The sequence below is a fragment of the Callionymus lyra genome, chromosome 9 (assembly GCF_982586985.1).
Source record: "Callionymus lyra chromosome 9, fCalLyr1.hap1.1, whole genome shotgun sequence".
NCBI lineage: Eukaryota > Metazoa > Chordata > Actinopteri > Syngnathiformes > Callionymidae > Callionymus > Callionymus lyra.
The window spans coordinates 29,586,338-29,608,824 of NC_141826.1; the positions used below are offsets into that span (position 1 = coordinate 29,586,338).

Genomic DNA, 22,487 nt, shown 5'->3' on the forward strand with positions numbered 1-22,487 from the left:
TCGAGGATTTCCATCTTTATTTCAAACTTTTATATTTCAAAAATAAATATACATCTAAACTAGGAACCTTTATCTGACCCAGGATCCAGTGGTTCACATGTCTAAGAACTTGGCCTGCAGTCCAGGTCCAGAACCACATGGTGCACACGAGGTGCGTACGACTTCACGTGTTCTACGTGCAGGACAGACGTTCTCCAGGACGCCGCCGTCACTTCCTGTAACAATGAGGCGACCCGATTGGCTGCATCGTCAGCCCAGAGAGTCCAGGCTGCTCTCTCAGATTTCTTCCCAGAAACACCGGCTGCGAGCGAGCGAACACTCGGTGAAGGTCCAGAGATGTTCTGGTGAATGTGTAGAACTCCTCCAGTTCTTCTCTTGAGCAGCCGGCAGGCGACAGACCAGCCGTCCTCGGAGCTCGGGATCAGGCCCAGGTTGACTCTGTCGGCGACGTCGCTGAGCTGGACCTGAGGTATTATCACAGTGAGAGATAATATCACATGTTTGTTTCAAGGTTTCTCTGAGTAAATATAACCAAACATTTCATTAGAAACTCATGTAAAAAAAAAAAAAATCACCCTGACAATGATGCACCTCCCTGTGAAGCCCGCTAGAGGGAGTTATATTCAGGATTTCATGTGAAAAATGTTTTGACTGATTATTGACACATTAGTGCTAATGTAGAATAACTCATTTTTCACATTTACTCACGGCTGGTATTGACATGTAGTTTAGTAAATATTGTGTCTCAATTTCTAAAAATAATATTTTTTTTAATAATTTCATATCTAAAGTTATATTTCATCCAGCAGTCTGATGGAAAGAAGCCGTTTCTGAATCTGAAGTCATCGTTTCAGGTTAAGTTATAAAATGTACAAAAACTGTGCCACACAATAATTTCTATTTTTAGCGACTTCTTTCCCTCCAAGAAAAACAAGTGAATCTGAAAACAGGTTCAGTTCTGACTCAAGGAGTCTCGATCCAAACCAGAACCTCCACAACAGTTTCTTTCGCTCAGCAATGACTTATAAACACAAAATTATTGTAAATGTCAAATTTACTCTTTACTATGTTAAAGTGCATTTTTATAAATGTTTAGTTTTGAATCTTTTCATGTGAAACTTGTACTAAGATACCAAAGAACATTTCTAACGTTGAACTTTACTGATCACGATCTTATCTGCTCGACATGTACAGACTGATGAACCGAGAAGAAGTGAAAGATCAAGTTACTCGTCTGTTGTCTCCGCGGTGGATCGTGCAGCGTTCCTTCACTCCGTTGGCTTCCAGGTTCTTCAGAAGAGCCGTGACTGCGTCAGGATTCCACTCACAGGCGTGAACATGAGCAGCTCCAGCATGAACCAGGTATGGAAGCGTGAAGTAACCGATACCTGAGCAAACACCACTTCTAGAGCTCGACTCATGAGACATAAGAAACACTTTGATGACAAGAGTCTCTCACCGGCGTACAAGTCAACCACCGTCTCCCCAGTGCAGTCAAATCCTGCCACTCTGAGCTTCTCTGTGATGTTTCCAGCGGAGAACATACTCTTGGTGACGTCAAACTCATAACTGAAACAAAAATAGATTGAAATGTTGATTTATATTTTATTTCTATCGTCTGGCGCTCGTACCTGATGTTATTGTCCACGTGCTTGACCCAGCTGTGGTCTCCTAACAACATGGTCACTGCTGGAGATCGAAAGCCATCACTGGAGATGCGACTCTTCCTCGCCACACGTTTGGCTCCGAGACTTTTGGCGACTAAAGTCCAGAGACTGTGATCTGGAAACATTCAAAGTTTAGTACAAAGCTTTCAAGCTTCAGTACGTTCAGCATATTTACCCATTTTCTTCCACAAGGGCAGCGTGAAACACTGGTCTCCCAGCAGCACCAGGTCTCCATGTCTCTGGAAGGTTCTGGGAACATCTCTCCGAACTTCTTCAGTCCATCTCTCGCCACAAGCGTCCAGAAGCTCCTGCAGGTTTCTCTCAAGAGCACATGCTCCTCCATTGTTCCTTCTCGGCCGTGAAGACTGTGAGAAAAGACAGATTTAAATCGTTTCCGCTGCAGAAATATCTCGATAATCGTCCGTTTACTGACCCGAGTCCAGACCAGGTCACAGATGCTGTCAGATCCCACAGAAGCTCTGAGACTCTGAAGGTCCAGCTGTGACTCTGAAGAACAAACTACTGGTAGAAGAACAGTTCCTGAAGGTTCCTTCAATAAACACGAGCTTCTGTCCAAAAGACCTCGAGCCTGGAGACACTTCCTACCAAACAAAAACAAAAACATCTGCGATCGACTCGTTTGTTCTTTTTAAATGCACAGAAGCTAACATGCTAAATGCTAATCGTTTTTCACGAAATCCGATAAAGGTTTTACCTGAAAGTTTGAACTTGTTGCAGTGAAACACGAAGACACAAGATTTCTTCCATTAAACACGATTCACGTCTAAGTTCGACGTCTGTCAGGCGGACTGTGATGAAGAGGAACCAACAACGATCTGCGGTGTTTCCGGCGGAGTCTTTGTTATGAGACACCATCAGACGATCACTTTATAGATAAATAGATTTTTCTTTTTTGATTAAATGAATATTATTAATATTATTGGTATTTCATTAAACCATGTTGTATACATTTTATTATACATTAATCTATTTCACAGCTATTTAAAAATACTAAATGAACACAACGTAGTTCAAATGTGTGCCAGTAGATGGCGCCATCTTGACTGAAAAAAAACCCAAAACCTTTGTCATATTTAATATTCTTAGAAAAATAGAAACTATATTTTTTATTTGTTGAACCTGGTAAACCTTCTGTTGCAATGATTACACAATAAACTGTAGTTTCCTCTACACAAGCATGAAATAAACAGTATTGATAGTATTTTCTTCGTGGAAAATATAAAACATTCAGACATTATATAAATATATATAAATACAAATGACTTCCTTACATTGATCTTTGTTTCTGCTCGTGGCTGCAGCAGATGTTTATTCAATAATTCACTGAATGGTTGCAAAAGAGTTTCTCTTAAAGAACGTTGAACAAATGTTTTAATCTTCGTCAAGAGTATCTTCAGGACAACATGTCTGTCCCAGCTACTCCGGGCGAGAGGCGTGAGACACCCTGAACATGTCGTCAGTGCGTCTCATATTGAACTAAAAATACTAAATAATCAAAAATCTGTAAAGATACAATTGTTTATGCTTAGAATGAAAAGAATACATATTAATAGAATACAAGGTGAAAATAACGCAAAGACATGACAGACATTTCATTAAAGTTGTAAATAAAATCAAACACAATAACATAATAACATAATAACATTAAACACAATAACATTAAACACAATAACATCAAACACAATACCATTAAACACAATAACATTCAACACAATAACATTAAACACAATAACATTAAACACAATAACAGTAAACACAATAACATTAAACACAATAACATTAAACACACTTACATTAAACACAATAACAGTAAACACAATAACATCAAACACAATAACATTAAACACAATAACATCAAACACAATAACATTAAACATAATAACATTAAACACAATAACATTAAACACAATAACATTAAACATAATAACATTAAACGCAATAACATTAAACACAATAACATTAAACACAATAACATCAAACACAATAACATTAAACACAATAACATCAAACACAATAACATTAAACATAATAACATTAAACACAATAACATTAAACATAATAACATTAAACACAATAACATTAAACACAATAACATTAAAAACAATAACATTAAACACAATAACATTAAACACAATAACATCAAACACAATAATATTAAACACAATAACATTAAACACAATAACATTAAACACAATAATATTAAACACAATAACATCAAACACAATAACATCAAACACAATAACATCAAACACCATTACATTAAACACAATAACATCAAACACAATAATCCAGCAGTAAGAAGATGTTCTTCAACCATCAAGTCACTCTGTATAAATAAGATTAAACATGTAGAAAAACAAAAACAATTTTTCTTCATTGCTGTGAAATGTTTCATCTTTTAATCCTGAGAAATCTCGGGATAATATTAATAAAGTGTTAAAAGTGTTAAAAGTGTTGAAGTCATTGTGGCCCTTTAAAAGGAGCGCTGGCCCTTTAAAAGGAGCGCTGGCCCTTTAAGAAGAGGCTCAAGGCGTGTTTGCGCCTCCATTGAAAAACTGCTTCAAGCTTTTCTGCCATTTATTGTTGATCCTGTTCGTGACGTGAGTCCATCAAAGATGAAGGTTTGAATCCCAGCGATGGAAGGTTTTGCTCGTGGGATCCACAGAAGATGATGTGAGTCTGGGAGGAAAAATGTCCAAATCTGTGTCGTCGTGCGCGTGAGGAGAGATTCTTCATCATGTCTGCGGTGATGATCGCAAGAAAGGTGCGAAAATGGGAGAAGCTTCCGGGAAAAAACACGTTCTGTTGCGATGGTCGAGTGATGATGGCGCGACAGAAGGGAGTGTTTTACCTCACGGTGGTCCTGATCCTGGGAACCTGCTCGCTCTTCTTCGCCTTCGAGTGAGTCTGAACCTTCTTTTTATTTCATCTGTTCATCCTTCTTTCTTTCTGTTTATCTGTGTATTTATTTATTCTTCTTTTTATTTCATTTATTCATCTGTTTATTTATTTATTCATCTATTTATTTATTTTATTTTATTGATTTCATTTATCTGTTCTTTTTATTTATCTCTTCGTATATTTCATTCATCTGTTCATCCATCTTTCTTTCTGTTTATCCATCTGTGTATTTATTTATTTATTCATCTGTTTATTTATTTAATGTATCTGTTCTTTATCTTTATCTGTTCTTTTTATTTATCTCTTCGTATATTTCATTCATCTGTTCATCCATCTTTCTTTCTGCTTATCCATCTGTGTATTTATTTATTTATTCATCTGTTTATTTAATTTATTCATCTGTTTATTTATTTCATTTAACTGTTCTTTTTATTTATCTCTTCGTATATTTCATTCATCTGTTCATCCATCTTTCTTTCTGTTTTTCCATCTGTTTATTAATTTAATTATTCTTCTGTTTATTAATGTATTCATCTGTTTATTTATTCATTCATTCTTTTTATTTCATGTATGTGTTCAAATGTACAAATGTATAAATTCATTTACATATTTATAAATTAATGTACAAATTCATATTTATTAATACATGTACACATTTATAAATTAATGAACACATTATTTTTTTATGTAAACATTTATAAATACATGTACACATTTATATGGTTTATGTACAAGTTCATATTTTATGTACACATTTATAAATCATGTAGTGATCATTTTTATTCACAATCATCTATAATTAACTTTTTTTATTTTACATTCATATTCACAAATTTGTTTCAGTTTAAAGGCTTTGAAACAAAAGACACAACTTTTATAAAATAACATCGTAATCTTCCTCCTCAACTATCGTAACATACCGACGCCTGCGAGCATTTCTGTTCACACTTACAACCTGTGCAGGTGTTGATCTCAAGGCTAGAAGTTCAGTGATCCTGCTTCATAAGATAAGAGTTTCCTGTTTTAAGATAAGAATGGAACAACAAGGCTCTTACTTTGTATGTTGAGCTAATGCTAGCAAGACGTTCATTCTTTGTTACTCGTGGGCAAAGATGGGAATTCTGGGAGGTTGAGTCGAAAGCCGACTCGTCTCCGAGCGAATCTTGAGCCGATCCTTTGTTTCCACTTTTACCTTCTGCACGACGGTCAACGTCGGCCTGGAGTTCCTGGTGTTGAATGTTTGATGAGCCGCTCGTCTCTGGCCTAGGAAACCAAAAACTGATTTTGCTGCATCAGCAGTTCGACCGCGACATGATGGAGTCATTAGTGGAGAAGAACTCGAGTCTTTAAAATAATGAGCCTGGATTTTAAAGCAAAGCTTCTACATTTGTTCCTGCCTTGAACCAGAACATCTGATCTCAGCTCTGTGACGAAGCTAATGGACTCGTCTGCAGAATCTTCTCTTCCTGGAGCTTCAGTGACATCATCACGTCTGTTTCTCGTCTCAACACTCGTCCTCATGTTCACTGTGATCTGGAACAGAAGCAGTTCAAAAAACACACTTTAGTGGTCAGAGATATAGTGTGGGTTTACTCCGGGTACTCTGATTTAGAGGCTGAGTCTGGATCGGGGTCACCGAGGTCCATTCATGTTGGACTGGACTACGACTCACGATCACATTTGTGATATCATCGCGATTATTAAAAATGAGATTTTTCATATTGTAAAGGTTGCGCTATTAATTAATATTGTGTTTATTTGATTTTTGGGCCGTCGTGTAGAACACTCACATTTGTGACTGAAACACACTCTGACCTCACTCCTCTAGAAGGGTTACCTCACACTTCACCTACAGTAGAATCGGGCCTCGGCTCCACCTACACGTGAACGAAGGGTTAGGGTTGAGTGTTTAAGGCTCAAACTGAGAATCGAACTGAGCCTTAAGTGTTCCCGACATCGGTTTGTAAATTTGAATTGAGACGTGTACTGCTGGCGAAACTTCGTTTGTGTGTTTGTGTGTGTGTACTCCAAAGTGTATTACCTTGTACAATCACACAATCCAAAGTGATCAATTATTTTGTATCACAGTAGTTTCATTTGAAGATGAGTTTAAACTTGTTTTTGCTCTGCACTGAAGTTTGTGTGATTTATTATTAACATAATATAGCATATATAGCATAATATATATATATATATATATAAATATACTTAAATAAACCTTCATTTATTTCAATGTTTAATTTATTTGCCTTAATCTTAAAAATGGCTTAATAAGTGTATCTTAAAAGTCACAAGTTTACTGTAAAAGGAATTATTATTGTATTAGAGAAAAATGCATAAAAAAGGAAATTGAAAAAAGAGTTGCATATTAAATCGCGATCGCAATATTAAAAATAATCGCAATTCGATAATTCGCAATTATTGCAACAAGGGTTGATTACTACGAGAAGAAGTTCTCGTGTGAAAAGTTGAAACATTGATCCTCCATGAGTCAAGCAGACAAAGAACTTTGATGAAGGCCAAGTGAACAAACTCACTCCAGATCCTCAGAGTCAGAACCTTGAGCAACATCTTGAGTCGGTCCTGAGATCTGAGGAACACAACGAGGAAAGACTTGAACATGAAATGTCTTAACAACTATAAAAAATTGTTAGCTTCATATTGGATGTTGTTAGCTTCATATTGGATGTTGTTAGCTTCATGACGGATGTTGTTAGCTTCATATTGGATGTTGTTAGCTTCATATTGGATGTTTTTAGCTTCATGACGGATGTTTTTAGCTTCATGACGGATGTTTTTAGCTTCAAAACTGATGTTGTTAACTTCATGATGGATGTTGTTAGCTTCATATTGGATGTTGTTAGCTTCATATTGGATGTTTTTAGCTTCATGACGGATGTTGTTAGCTTCATATTGGATGTTGTTAGCTTCATGACGGATGTTGTTAGCTTCATATTGGATGTTGTTAGCTTCATGACGGATGTTGTTAGCTTCATATTGGATGTTTTTAGCTTCATGACGGATGTTAGCTCGGATGCTGCATCAGTTTCATCTGATGCTGATCCCACCCCCGCGCCCTGCCAGCCAATCAGATCTTTCTCATCCCTGCTCAGCGACCAATAGCAGCTCGGTTTACATCAAAAATCTGCAGCCCTTTGTTCTCTTTTCTTCTTTTCTAGAAGAATGAACGAGATCTTTTCAAGTCTATGTCTGTAGTCCATGGTAGACGTTATAAATCAATTAATCTCAATCTAAGTCCTTTTGAAATGAAATGTTAAAAGGTCTTATTTAAGTTTAAGTTTTGTTTAAGTAAACAAGTTGAAAAAGTTCTGTCTGAGTATTCAGGAGTTTGACCAAAGTTCCATCAACTAATGAGTTTATTTAAAAGGTGAACATTTCATAGAACACAAGGTTTAAAAAGCCAGAATAAGCCAAAAGGCTAGTTTTCATCTGTAGTCACTTGGCCATGATTTAACAAGGCAATGGAATTACATTTATTAAACAGAACATAATGTACAATATAATACAAAATCCATATGCAAACACTTACAATTAAGAAAGAGACAAAAGAAGATTTCATGACAACAGGCTTATCTTCTAGAGTCGGCAGCTGTAGGCGCTCAGAAGCTTCATTTCGATCTTTTCATGAAATCCTTGAAGGTTGTATCAGTTTAACCTTCTCAGGTAGAGAGTTCCATAAACCAGACCAACTCTCTGAAAGTTCTCCAGAGGAACATCTGCCTTGAATCACACGCTCCAGGTTGTTTCTTTGTCTGATGAACTCTGAGGATCTGGAACCAATAATGTCATTTTTTAGTCTGAGACTGTATTTTCTCAAGACTGCACAGCGACGATATTGCCTAGGTTTTATTTTTACCTTAACTTTAACTGCTTGTTCGTACAAGATTTATCGTCCTTTCTAACTCTGACCAGCAATAGTTGAAGTGACTGAAAATCATCGAATGCAAGAACAAATGTGTGGCTTCTGTAGACATTTCATTTCTAACCTTTTTTTTTTCTTTTTTTTAACACAATCTATTATTATTATATTATATTATTAAGATATTTATATTCTCTGACAATTTGTATTTTTTTCACAAAGAATATGAATAATACAGCAACTGTGTCCCCAAGAAAAAATGGCATAAACATATTCAACATTACTTACTCAGCATTTTTTCTCACTTAGCTAACTTTGTCACCTTTTTACTTCTAATTTACTCAAAATAAACGTCACTCGTCTTCCCCCAAAATGAACCAAAAACTGTAGTAATAGTAAACAAGCATATGAAAGAAAATGTAGCTTGAACTGGTTGAAAAAGACGATCACTGACTCATGTCCAGATCTGATCGTTTCATTGGTCGAGCATGAAGTCACTCATGTTTGAATCACAGCTTCAGACGACAAATGACCTCATCGCTCGCAGAAGTGCTTGTTGAGGAAAACCATATTTTCTGCACTATAAGACTCACTGTCTCTTTTCAAACATTTTTCAAACAAACTCACAGGTTACGAGGCGAGCGAAACAAAAAAGTCAGACTTTCTTACACATGTTCACAATAACGTACAACCTTCAGTTGTGACACATAAAAAAACACATTGTTATAAATCAATTGTTACCATTTTCAAAAGAATCCTCAACGTTTTTCAGTTATAACCATTAATATAAAACAAAATTCAATCATTTTTTTGTTCATTCCTCATTTTGTTGAGTCTCTGTGTGAATGTCACCTTCACAGTTGAACTTTAACCTTCAAACTGTTGACCCCAACATCAGCAGCTGGACATGATTTAATCACTGGAATGATGACTGGTTTGTGTCCGTGTTGTTATGGTAACGGTTCATATCGTACGATGAAAATATTGAGGTCAAAGTTGAGCTTCAAGATCTACTGTGTTGGGTTTTTGATGATTAATCTCTTTTAGGGTTAGTCAGAAGAATCCAAATGAATCCAAATATAAAGACAATTTCATTCTTTCAAGTGCACCTGGTACCTGGGGTTCGTCTGTAGGCCAAGGATTTTCAACAGCTTTCAAAAACTTACCTATTCGGATATCTTTTCTTTCACAAAGTAATACAACAAAAACTAGTCCGTGCTGCAACTTGACTTCCTCTGGTTTGATTTACAGAAAGTCTTGAGGGTCAATGTCTGTTGAACGACTCCTAATATTATCTGTCAAAGTTGCAACATTTGTTCTTTCACAAGTGACTTGGTTTCTTGTCCTTCCTTTAGTTTCTGTTTCCCGGTTGAAAACCTCTTGGATCTTAAACTCCCTCAGAGTTCAGGTCCTGAAGAACTCTAACCCTAAAGAACTCTCTTGACCTTTGAACTGAAGCTTCTTCACTCGTTCTGGCTCCTCATCCGAGACCAAGACGCTGCCTTGTGTTCAATGAAGAAATAATGTCAGTTTCAAGTGTATATTATAAGAGTTTTATTATTTAGAGAGTCTTACATGATAACAATCTTAATAGAATTTTTACCATTTTTATTTTAAACTAGATCGTGACGACCAGGAGTGACTTGACCTGCAGTGACTTGTTGCTCCAGCAGGAAATGGTTCCGTCCAGGAAGGAAGTGGAAGTCTGATGACTCGACTCAATGAATCATTTCATGACATTGGTTTTCCTCCCACAGTGTAAAAACATACAGAGGTTGAGAACTATAGGTATAAGTGTGTGTGTGAATGTTGTGTGTCTTTGTGTTTCCTGAGACAGGCTGGCGTCCTGTCCAGGGTGTCCCTCTCACTCCAGTCCCCCAACCCTGTGACCCCCATAAGGAATAAGAGAAAATAAATGAATGAATGGGATCAACACACGTTATCTTTGATGTAAATGTGATCCATGTATCGAGCGTCACTGACTCAAAAACACATGAAAACTGCTCCGACCAGTCGAGCAGGTGTCATGTGTTCTCAGAGCTCAGGTATTCTTAACCACCTGGTCGGTGCTTTGACTTCCTGGTCTGATGTCACAACAGAGTTTCAGTTAAAACACATCAGAGAAAAGGTGGTTATATTTCCCAAGAGGCTCATATTGTTTTGAAGAAACATGACATAAATATAACGGAAAAATGTGACAATTGACAACAAGTAATGAAAAATGTTTTTATTGAATTTAATGAATTTGAATCTAGTCGTCATTAAATATATTATATTCAAATTATTATTTATGTTTTTATCCCTTGTGTTGTCTGTGGGTCAAAGTGAACGACCTCCACCACTGCATATGTGTTTTTGGAAGCCGGGGGTTCTTTGACCTTTGACCCAGAGACAACACAAGTGATACAAGATGTACAAGAAATTCTAACAACACTTAAGCAATTCATATTTAGAGTTGAAAATAATTAATAATAGGAACAAAGTACTAGTTTATATTTGGCTGTCGAAACACTACAGGTCAGTCTTACTCTGACCTCAAAAGGGGCCCCAGTGTGAGGACGGTGCTGCAGTTCTTCAGTTTGACCTTCACATCAGTCCATTCTGAGCAGCTTTGTGGTTTAATTCTTTTATTTTTGATCCTGTAGCAGAAAAGAAAGACCTGTGTAGCCTCTGGCTCTTGAATCCTCACTGAATTCATGCTCACGTTACAAGATTCTCTGTCCTGTGTATGAGATCTTTGTAACGATACCTGGAATCTCAGAATGATGGTCAATCTGGCAACTCTTACAGCTTCAGAGATGAGTTCACTGAGAGGGAGAGAGAGTCTGTATCGAGTCAGAAAGTCATTTAATTTCAGTTTTGCAGTTCAGTTTCACATCATAGTTCCAGTTTTAGCTCAGGAACTATTGGAAGTCCAGCTGAACACCTCCAAACATTGCTGATGAATAATATAGGGCAGGACTGAACATGCCGAGTATTGAGTAGGAGAAATTAAGTATAAATCCATAGAAATATTACTAACATTTATTTTTTTACTATTCATTCATTCATTTTCTGCCGCTTCCTTTGGGGGTCGCAGAGGGCTAGAGACTATCCCAGTTTCATCGGGCGAGAGGTGGGGGACACCCTGGACAGGACACCAGTGTGTCTCAGGACACACAACCACACACAAAGACACACAACCACACACAACCATTGACAAAAAGGAACATTTTCTGTGTTTTGAATGACTTCAAATGAGACGTTTAATCTTTTACTTTGTATTTCTCCTGCAGATGTCCATACCTGGCTCTCCATCTATCCCCTGCCATCCCAGTGTTCGCAGCTCTGCTCTTCCTCTTCGTCATGGCCATGTTGCTGAGGACCAGCTTCAGTGACCCCGGGGTTCTTCCACGGGCTCGCCCTGAGGAGGCCACCTTCATCGAGATGGAAATAGGTGAGTTTAGAGGAAAAGTTGGCATAACATGGAGAAGAAAACTCGATCTTTATAAAATGCCAGAGCAGTAACTAACGGTTGTAACATCAGACGGGTTTCAAAGTAGGACCAAACAGATCCAAAACACAATTGTCATTTGCATCCCAATAAAAGTTTATCTAAAAAGAGCAGTTATCTTGGCACCATTTTAACCAGGAATAATTACATATTCACAGATGAGCCTGTTGTTCAAAGAATGTTCTTCCCGATAATGATCCAGGTTTGCACGACAACTGGCAACAACTACACAACTATTGTCTCCGGAGACAATGGAATCTTCAGTTGTTTAAGAACATGAATCAGAGCCAAAGCAACACATTCATGTCACATTTCTGATACTATCCTGGAAACACGAAGCCTTCATGGTTTTCCTTCATTAGAGGTTGATTTGTTTGTTCAGCCTCTTAAAGTAGATGTGCTTCCTTTGTTTACACACTTTATTTCAACAGATCCAGAGTCACATTATCCAGAGCAAACACAGCTTGATAAGCAGTGAAAGAGAAACAGGAGAAAATAACAGATATATAGAGAAAATACGTCTTTTTGATTCATTTCTAGATTATCTTGTTGATTGAACTGTTTCCTTGTCATGGTCGACACATAATACACATGTATTATTGTGATGCAGTGAAGGTTTGTTCTCTTATTTCCAGAGTCAGAAAAACCAAAGAATTAATAAACAAGATGAAACAATAACTTTTTCTCATCAATACAAATTAGATACATTTTACCAAAGTGTTTAGTTTTAAACCACAACATACTTTTATGTTTTTGTCAACAATGTTGCGTGCTATGTTTCATTATAGTTCCAATGAAGTAATATACATTTATATATTGTTTAGGCTAAACATAGGAGCCATGAGATGAATTGAATGAATGCCGTGCAGCTCTGACATGGATTCATGAAAATATTGTCTTTTCACAACTGCTTGAATCTTCTCTCTGCTGCTAAATATGTTTTGGATAATTGTTGTTATACCAGCAGCAGAAGGAAGGACACGTATGTAGAATCCAGTTGTGATCCGGATAATGTTGCTGCAGCTCTTCTGTCCTCCTAAAGCTAGATTTATCCTCCGGGGATGTAATGAGACATTACTGCTCGAGGGAAAGGCATCACTTCCTGTCAGTGACGAGTCATTCATTACCCGAATGATTTTCATATATTCCACACATAAATGATCCTTGTGTACTTGAGCTGTGAGATGGATTTGAATTCCAAATTTCTCACAGCAACTGAAATATTTGTCTGGAATGTGATTTTTGTGATTTTAATTGTAACCGAAATGTTTAAATTGAATGATGTGAAATACATGTTCATTCTGAAACAACAACTCAATGATGATCTTTCAGATATAAATGTCAATACAAACCAAAGGTTCCACACTTTTCTGCTTCACAAGCTACTTTCAAAATGATCAGGTCCAAAAGTTCTATCCTCATCAAAAATGCTTGACATAAGTTAGAACCTCAGGAGCTGCTGGTGACTCAGGGTGGAAGGATGTAAAGATCAACCACTGATCAACTCTAGTGACAGAATCTTACTCTTGTCATGAACATGTTTTAAACTTATTACTTTAAAGAGCTGCGCTGAAATCTGGGCGAATGAGAGGTTACGAGAGTCTATTATGACGTAATAATGGCTTCACTCCTCCAGCTGTAATCACGCTTTGTTTATACATGGAGTCCCTTGGAGTTTGAGGCTTCTGGGTTTGATGATTTTTGATGATTTTCGGTGGTTCTCAGAAGAGCCCTCTATCCTCGACTAAGATGAACCCGAAGCCCGTGGCTACGGATCATCTCCGGTGCTGCCAACGGGTCCTTCATTAGAACATTTTTACATCTGGTTCCTGCGGATCATCCTGAGGAGGAAGAAGCCAGCGACAAGGTAGAGCCACAAGAGGACCAGGTAGACTGGACACCAGAGCCACGAGAGGACCAGGTAGACTGGACACCAGAGCCACGAGAGGACCAGGTAGACTGGACACCAGAGCCACAAGAGGACCAGGTAGACTGGACACCAGAGCCACGAGAGGACCAGGTAGACTGGACACCAGAGCCACGAGAGGACCAGGTAGACTGGACACCAGAGCCACAAGAGGACCAGGTAGACTGGACACCAGAGCCACGAGAGGACCAGGTAGACTGGACACCAGAGCCACAAGAGGACCAGGTAGACTGGACACCAGAGCCACGAGAGGACCAGGTAGACTGGACACCAGAGCCACGAGAGGACCAGGTAGACTGGACACCAGAGCCACGAGAGGACCAGGTAGACTGGACACCAGAGCCACGAGAGGACCAGGTAGACTGGACACCAGAGCCACGAGAAGACCGGGTAGACTGGACACCAGAGCCACGAGAGACAGTGCTCAGAGTGTCTCGTGAGCCGATCCGCTCTCACCACCCAAGCACGTGACGCTGGAAGCTGTGGTTCAGCAGCTCGTCAGGGGAGTGTCAGCCTCACGAGAGAGACGACAAACGTAAACACAGTGTGTTTGGTTGTGAGCTGCTAGTGAAGAACCTGACTATAATTTTTGACTATAATTTTTGACTATAATTTTTGACTATAATTTTTGACTATCATTTGGTTTCTTGCTGGCAGGCTGTTCATTTACTCGACCACACGTAGACGTTTGCAGTAGCAAAGGTAACTAGGTTAGTTCTCTCCGAAAGTGAGTACTTGGTGTCGTCTCTCACCAAATGGATGATGGGTAATTACCCACTGAATACTATAAATACTTCTGTTGTGCATGACTTGATGTCTGTTCCTTTAACAAACACTTGCATTGACTCACGTTTCATCTTCTCCTCGTCCGGTCAGTTCCTGCTTTAGCCATAGATTGAGTTTAATTGAAATAAGAAATAAAAAAAATTCAACTTTTTTTTTTTTACTATTTTCAATCAAACACAATCATAAGATTTTACTTTTTACATAAAACAATCCCATCAATTATTATTTGTTTGCACCCTTAAACTTTGTTTCAATGGTATGAAACCTGGAATTAACTGGAAGTTAAGAATGAAAACATTTTTCTTATAAATGTCAGGAAACACAAATAAAAGTCAGGAACAGGATGAAATAATAAACGACTTTTTTTAACAAATCTCTAACAAAATTGATATAAGCTCAAAAATATCATTTTTTAACAGGTTCATACGTCAGAATAACATAAAATGAATTAAAATAAAAATAGTTTTTAAGAAGGAAATTAACGTTTTAATCGATTTGAACTCCTGCTGTGAAAATGTCTCTCTGTAAAAACTGTTTTTCTCATACAGAAGCAGCCAATGGCAACGTTCCAGCAGGACAGCGTCCGCCTCCACGTATCAGAAACGTTCAGATAAACAACCAGATCGTCAAGTTGAAATACTGCTACACCTGTAAGATCTTCAGACCGCCGCGAGCCTCTCACTGCAGCATCTGTGACAACTGTGTGGGTGAGTCGTGAAGAAGTTCTACCTCATGAGGAACATCCCAGACTCATGTATTTGTGCCATGTTGTCATAGAACATTTAAACAGGACTGTGTACATTTTTGTTGTATTGTGTGACTATCAAAGGTCATTTTTTTAAGTAGTCCATCTCATGAAGTATAAATATGTCAAAATATGTCAAAATCTATTCTAATGGATGAAAACATTCACCTTATACAGTGTGAATGTAAATCTGAATCTTACACTAGTTAATCTAAAGCTTCAATATTTAAATATTAAAAATATAATTTCATTTCATTTTTTTTACAATCCATTCCCTGCCAAAGCAGTTTTGCTCTTCATATCATCAAAGCCAGCAGATGAAGTCGATGGATTGATATTTGCTCGTCGCGGTTCATTAATGTCAGGAACGACAATGTCTTTCCTTTCTTGGACATTCAAGTGTGAAGGGAATTTTAAACTGAATTTTAAACTGAATTTCAAACTGAATTTTAAACTGAAATTTAAACTGAACCTTCACATAATTTTCGAGAATAAACATAAAAAACATTATGTATATATAATAAAAAATATATATAGAATGTTTGAGAATAAATGTATTCATCATGACATAAAGAGGGAGTTTCAGGTTAAAGAATCTTTTAAAAGTGGGAATTTCTTTTTTTTTCTATGCTTTGAGTTGAACTGCTTTGTCTCAAAATGGAAGTTGAAATATTTGCTGCTCTATTGTCTTGAACAAACTTTCTCACTTGGATTTGTGATATTGCACTAAACTCTGCAAACGTTGAGTGTTTTCAATCCGAGCAAATATTTGGATGCTGTGTGTGTCATAATCAGTGTGTGTGTGTCATAATCAGTGTGTGTGTTTCCGCCTCCATTGAGCTGTTGTGATGGAATGTGTTTGAAGGCAGCAGGAGACGACAAGGAGACACTGGAGCCTCAGAGAAAGAAATGCTCAGTCACTGTGAACACTGTTCATCTGTAGCACCTGCCAGACACACTTGTCGCTCTTTTCAAGATCATGACTCAGATTTGAAAGAAGATTTGTTGATGCTGGAGGATATTTCTAGTGACTCACAAGAATCTGAAGCCAATCGTAGATCTTTTGTCTGGAAGTAATATTTGCTCAACAAACTCATTTCTGCTCTTGTGCAGCATCATGTGTTGATGAAAGACATATCTTTGCTCATTTAAAGTTGTGTGTTTTTGTTGTGTTCTTCTGTTAATGTGTTTCTCCAGAAATTATGTTCTGGTCACTAACCTGTGCTTCACACTCGCACTACATCAACTTTCATTTGCTATTTTTTGGATGTATTATATTTGACTTGTTTGCTGCGGAAGAAGATTATTTATCACTATTGTCACCTGCTCTCAGCTGGCTCTGTTCCCGGAGATGGAAAAATCTAAAATTAGATCACAGCATTGCAGAAAGTGAAGTACAAAGTACTACAACAGAAACATTGGATTGGATTTATTTTTATCAGTTCTATGATTAGCTGAGTTCTTATCAACCTTTTTGTTGAGGTTTTGATGTGAAATGACTTTGGTCTGCAGATCGTTTCGACCACCACTGTCCCTGGGTTGGCAACTGTGTGGGCAAGAGGAACTACAGATACTTTTATCTGTTCACTCTGTCGCTGTCTCTGCTCACGATCTACATCTTCACCTTCGACATCATCCATGTGGTCATGCGTGAGTATCGTGTTTTCAAAGACTTCATTTAAACTAATGATAAAATACTGATGTTGTTACTAAAGCTAACACATGCTAACACATGCTAACATTGACTTGTAAGAATTATATCTTTTTTTTATATGAAACACGCAAATTATGTAAATATACATGTTTCCAAAAATATTTTTGTCACTTTAGGTTTTGATGGTTTCAAAGTGAGGTGAACTTTTCTTGTTTGTTTATGTATATATTTATATGTATTTATTGTGGAGTAGTCATTTAAATGTATAATTAATGAAAGTTCTGGAATATATAACTCAACTATATATATTTATATATATATATATATATATATATATATATATATGACAATATATGACACATTTTTTCTGTGTATTAGAATTTGAATCATTGAATAATTGCCTGCGGTTTGTTTTCAACATAAAAAGCAGGAACATCTCGTTCAGACCAGGAGTCAAGAATCTGTAGGACTTTAAATTAACCTAATGTTTGCTTGTGTTTGTAGGTTCAGTCGACAACGGCTTCTTGAATACGCTGAAGGAAACTCCTGGAACATATCCTTTTAACTTGTCAATCAATCATGGTTTACAATTGAGCTCCAGATCCCTCCTGCCTTATCGTGGAACTAATATCTTCTCTCGTGATATTTGTCTTGACAATAGTCGTTGTCGCCGCTTCGGCTCTGTTTCTTCTTCTGTTGCTTTACTTAACTGGACAAACTGTGCTGGAGACGCTGGTGTGTTTTTTCACCTTGTGGTCAGTGGTGGGACTGACGGGCTTCCACACCTACCTGATCTCTCTCAACCAGACCACCAATGAAGATGTAAGTCACAAGCTTAGGTTGTAACTTCAACTGTTCTGAACCAGTTCAACACTTCATGAGACACAATGTTCAAATGATCAGGACGAGTCAATGTGTTGCAATAACTGTTTATGACGTTACAAACACCATCAATCATCCACCAATGATTCTTTTATTTTTTCCTTCTGTGGGTACAATTCTTAAAAAACAGTTTGCAGTTTTGGTTACTGTTTTTATTAATTGAGATTCTTGGGGGAAGTATGCACTTTCTTGGTGCTTTTTTAGTTCATAATTGTGTTTTGACACATTTCTTTCATGAAAACATGTTCAAAAATGTTGTTGTGGAAATGAAGACACTATTGCCCTAAAAACACATCATGTTCTGATGTCATGAATACGAGCAGATTTGTGTTTCTATCATAAACATGATACTTTGACCTCCAGGCAGCTCATTGAAAACAAAGCACTCCTTTAATGTGTAAAGATCAATAATCCTGGTGCAGGTGAGTTGGTTGAAGATGAGGTTTTTATTGGTGACGGGTTAATGTTCAGACTCTTAGGTTCACGTGGCTGGAAAGATAAACACACACAGGTTTAAACACGACAACTTTTAAGTCCAGAGTTCTGTTTCCTTGACGACAGAACCGCCTCGTTCACAACTCATGGACGGAGGTGGAAACGTGCAGCATAACTATTACTTACTTGGTTTGTTTTTTGAAGCATGTATTTATTATTGTATTATCCTCATACTTGTGTATGTATGAAATACACCTAATACATCAGTCACTTTAACTTCAGGGTCTAGATATGAAGGGATTGAAATATGGTGACACAAGATATATTTATTTATTTCCATAATTTTTTGTTTTATTTTGAAGAAAAAATATCACAAATACGAGTCAAAGTTATATCAAAGGTTGACTAGAAGATACTAGAAATAAATACAACTTGAATAAAGTCTAAATTGGTCAAAAACCTTCAGCATCGTCTTCGGCAGATGTTTTTCTGTTGCGTTATTGCTGCTCTGGGGAGGAAAGACAGAAATAATTATTGATCGTTTGAATGGATCAGCAGTGACTGATGTTGAGACAACATTGATGGGAAGCAGACGCGCCGTCGTGAGCGAGAATTAAACGTCATGTTGTCTTGTGTTCAGTTAGTTTCTGTTCACCCTCAGCTCAGAGCAGCAGTTTGAGGCGTTTAGATGCAGTCGTGCTTTTGTTTTTATGATTTATTCAAAACCTTTCTCTCCCTGGAATGTTGCCCTCATTTCTTTACGTTCAAACAATAACGAAGCTCAACTGTATTTGTACACAAGAGAAAAAACTGCAGGGATTCAGGAAAAGGTGAAGATTCTTGTGCTTTGTTAGGTTTTAAACCAACCTGGTGGTTGTTGATGAACGTCCAGATACAGGCATGATTAATAAAGTTCAACGATCTATCTTCTATAACAAACCCTCACAGTAAGAATTATTTAAAGTCTGAAACATCCTTCTGTTCATCTTTTAAATGTTGAAACTCTCGGTATGACCGCATGAGGGCGCCACAGGCTTGAAGAAGGGCCACTTCTAATTCTTTCAGACTTATGTGTATTTATTATTTTATTATTCTCATACTTGGCTAATATCATATTAAAATGAAGTTATAAGAAGATTTTTAAATGTCATTTCCTGACACAAAGAATGATGCAGCAGGAGGAAGTGGTTATTAATCCTCACATCAACCGCCTTCATTTCTGAACCTTTTAAATGTAATTATTTTAAATATTTACAGAATTAAAATACGTGAAGATGCATCTTCAGCTAATCGACCTGTACCACAGCAAAATATTTACTTTCCTTAGATAAGTGCCTCCATTATTATGTTAGAAAATATATTTTATCCTACTTCTTGAAAAGGGAGTTTTCTTTATCACTCTAGAGTTTACCTGCATTATTGCTGCTGGTCTTCAGTGGATCAGTCGCAGGATCAGATGACAAGTCAGTCAGAGAAGTTAAAGATCTCTAAGCGAGAATTTTCTATAAATGCAGCTTTTAAATAAACTATAAGCCAGAGAAAGAGTCTTCACAAGAGTCTGTTTTTAATTGGTTGGCAAAAGATAAACTAAAAACTAGTGTCTTATTTTGTCTTGTGTTCTTTTGGCAGATCAAAGGATCCTGGTCAGGAAAGAACCGAGTCCAGAATCCGTACAGTCATAAGAACTTCATGAAAAACTGCTGTGAGGTCCTCTGTGGACCCGCTTACCCAAGGTAAGTGAGACGTCCGGTCATGAGTCCAGTCAGTGACCCGTCTGGTTCCTCAGTGTTCTGGACCGAAGAGGAGTCACGGCCGAGGATTTCAACGCTTTTTCTGCCTCGTGTGCGTCTTCAGCCGGAAGCAGCCCCCCAACCCAGACCCCGGTGAGACCTGGGTCCACATTGACATTACACACATATACAAACAGAGATACACACACTGAGATACACAAACATACACATATACACACATGCCGAGATACACACACTGAGATACACAAACATATACACATGCAGAGATACACACACTGAGATACACAAACATACACACATGCAGAGATACACACACTAATATACACATACTGAGATACACAAACATACACATATACACACATGCAGAGATACACACACTGAGATACACAAACATATACACATGCAGAGATACACACACTGAGATACACAAACATACACACATGCAGAGATACACACACTAATATACACATACTGAGATACACAAACATACACATATACACACATGCAGAGATACACATATTGAGATACACAAACATACACATATACAGAGATACAGACACTGATAAACACATATACACAAATATACACAAAGCTACACACATACACACAAACATAGAATCACAAATGGAGACTCCTGTGTTTTGTCAATGATTTCTTTGTTGTAACTTTGTTTCTTGGACATAAATCTTGTATCGTTGCAAAGTCTGTTTTTTCCACTTATAAACTCGTAACATGAACATGTTGGACTGAAACATGTGACAAACTCTAGTCAAACATCTTATTTTGCTCTTGACTCTATTGAGCTTCTGGACCCCGAGTGCCGCAGTGGTCAGCAGTTTCTCCATTTACCCACTAGTTCAAAAATTCTTACTTGTGATTTTCTTTTCTGTACTTGTTCAAACTCTTTTTCTTGTGTGTTTTCATCCTGTGTTGTAAAGTGTCTTTGTGTTTCCCAAAAACCACTAAATTAATACAATGGTTATAATTATTTATTATGATCTGCCATGTTTGACTGGAAAAAACCTGGGATTAGACTCAGGCTGGTTTTCCACTAAACCATGTTAAAACTGCTTTAAGTACCACTTTCATTCCTGCGTCCAGTGCCGGGTAAAGTACAGAATTCAGTACCAAGTCTAGTACTGCGTCAGTACCTCGTAGGGAAACGCATCTTATCAGATTCAGAATCAGAAACTTTCATTGCCAGAGTTTTAAACTCAACGTCTTCTTTCTTCAAATGTCAATCGTGGTCACATGGTTCAGTGCAACATGTTCCTCACAGGTTTAAAAGTGGAATAAACAGGCTTTGCAACAATAAATCAATTATTTCCTAGAAACGTTGTTACAACAAAGAAATAATCCAAAGACGCATAATTCCTTATTTTGTATGGTATGTATAACAATTAAAAGTATGACTTAGAAATGTTAGAAAATCCACACACAGTAACACACTCACACAGTAACACACTCACACAATAGCTCACTCACACAGTTACACAAAAGCTTTCATAGTGTTGTTTGTGTTGTTGCAGCGGACCGTCCTGTGTCTTCAGAAGCCCCCTCGTCCTCTCATCGTCGAGCAGACCACCCTGGATGATACCAAGTCCAGTGTTGCTGACTCGGCAGAAAGTTTCTCCACCTTGACAGCGAACCCAGGTTCAGCCGTCAACCCCGTCCCTCCTCTGGCTTCACCCGAGACAGACGCCGAGGCGTCGATCACTAAACACAGTAACCATTAGCTGCAGGCAGGGGGCGCCACTAACCCCCCACACTGGTGACAGTTGCAGGAGAAACTAATGGTGACTTCCTGTCCTCCTGCTGGACTCGTGGTCTTCTACAAACTGCTGCATGGAATCGTCTTGTAGGAAGAGACTGCAGATCACATGATTGTCTTCTTTATTTATGACTGTAACTCAAATGTACTCAGCCGACACACTCACCACATGCTCTATGCAAAGGTTCAGACGAGGGCAAGAGAACCTGTAGCTTTGGACACATTTTGAACCAATCAAATCGCTGCGTTCAATGTTTTCCTCCCACTTTTTTAAACCTGCTCTTCCATTTCCTGCGGCGAAGACGATTCAGTCGCTGCATGTGTGTGAGATGAAGATGTTCAGCTTCAATTCAATCAGTGTTAAAAAAAGCTGTTTCTTATCTTAAATGAAGAGAAGACGAGACGAGCAGCTGCTTGTCGGTTCAATCTCTTTGTAATGGATTCAATGTAATCATGTTTTTCTTGGGACGTCCATTTATGGTCTGATTAGAAGAAAAGCTTCTTACTACGAGATCCATCGAAGAACAACGTGAAGACAAGAAGTAAATCTACCACGTGTTCTGGAGAAGCAGAT

The 22,487-nt window shown here is 37.8% G+C and overlaps 2 protein-coding genes across 3 annotated transcripts in view; one reads left to right on the plus strand and one right to left on the minus strand.

Moving 5' to 3' along the window:
* tyw2 (tRNA wybutosine-synthesizing protein 2) lies at positions 1-2,484 on the minus strand. Its single transcript, XM_087798947.1, has 7 exons — positions 2,383-2,484; positions 2,101-2,269; positions 1,843-2,032; positions 1,632-1,782; positions 1,460-1,569; positions 1,231-1,388; positions 1-464 (listed from the first exon to the last, which is right to left on the minus strand). Exons 1-7 carry the CDS (start codon positions 2,433-2,435, stop codon positions 102-104), a joined length of 1,194 nt encoding a protein of 397 aa, XP_087655073.1. The 5' UTR covers positions 2,436-2,484; the 3' UTR covers positions 1-101.
* A 1,747-nt stretch (positions 2,485-4,231) lies between these two features.
* Positions 4,232-22,487, plus strand: part of zdhhc9 (zDHHC palmitoyltransferase 9) — an 18,589-nt gene continuing 333 nt past the window's right edge. The window contains exons 1-11 of one of the 2 annotated variants that reach the window (XM_087798812.1): positions 4,451-4,589; positions 9,825-9,994; positions 10,092-10,257; positions 11,745-11,905; positions 15,224-15,382; positions 16,933-17,070; positions 17,579-17,624; positions 17,791-17,896; positions 20,021-20,124; positions 20,178-20,274; positions 21,672-22,487. The exon at positions 21,672-22,487 is cut by the window's right edge and continues 333 nt beyond it. In XM_087798812.1, coding sequence (XP_087654938.1) covers positions 11,815-11,905; positions 15,224-15,382; positions 16,933-17,070; positions 17,579-17,624; positions 17,791-17,896; positions 20,021-20,124; positions 20,178-20,274; positions 21,672-21,878 — 948 coding nt within the window. In that variant the 5' untranslated portion in view covers positions 4,451-4,589; positions 9,825-9,994; positions 10,092-10,257; positions 11,745-11,814 and the 3' untranslated portion in view covers positions 21,879-22,487. Of the gene's footprint in view, positions 4,590-9,824; positions 9,995-10,091; positions 10,258-11,744; positions 11,906-15,223; positions 15,383-16,932; positions 17,071-17,578; positions 17,625-17,790; positions 17,897-20,020; positions 20,125-20,177; positions 20,275-21,671 lie in introns of both variants that reach the window. The other variant, XM_087798811.1, reaches the window with a different exon arrangement.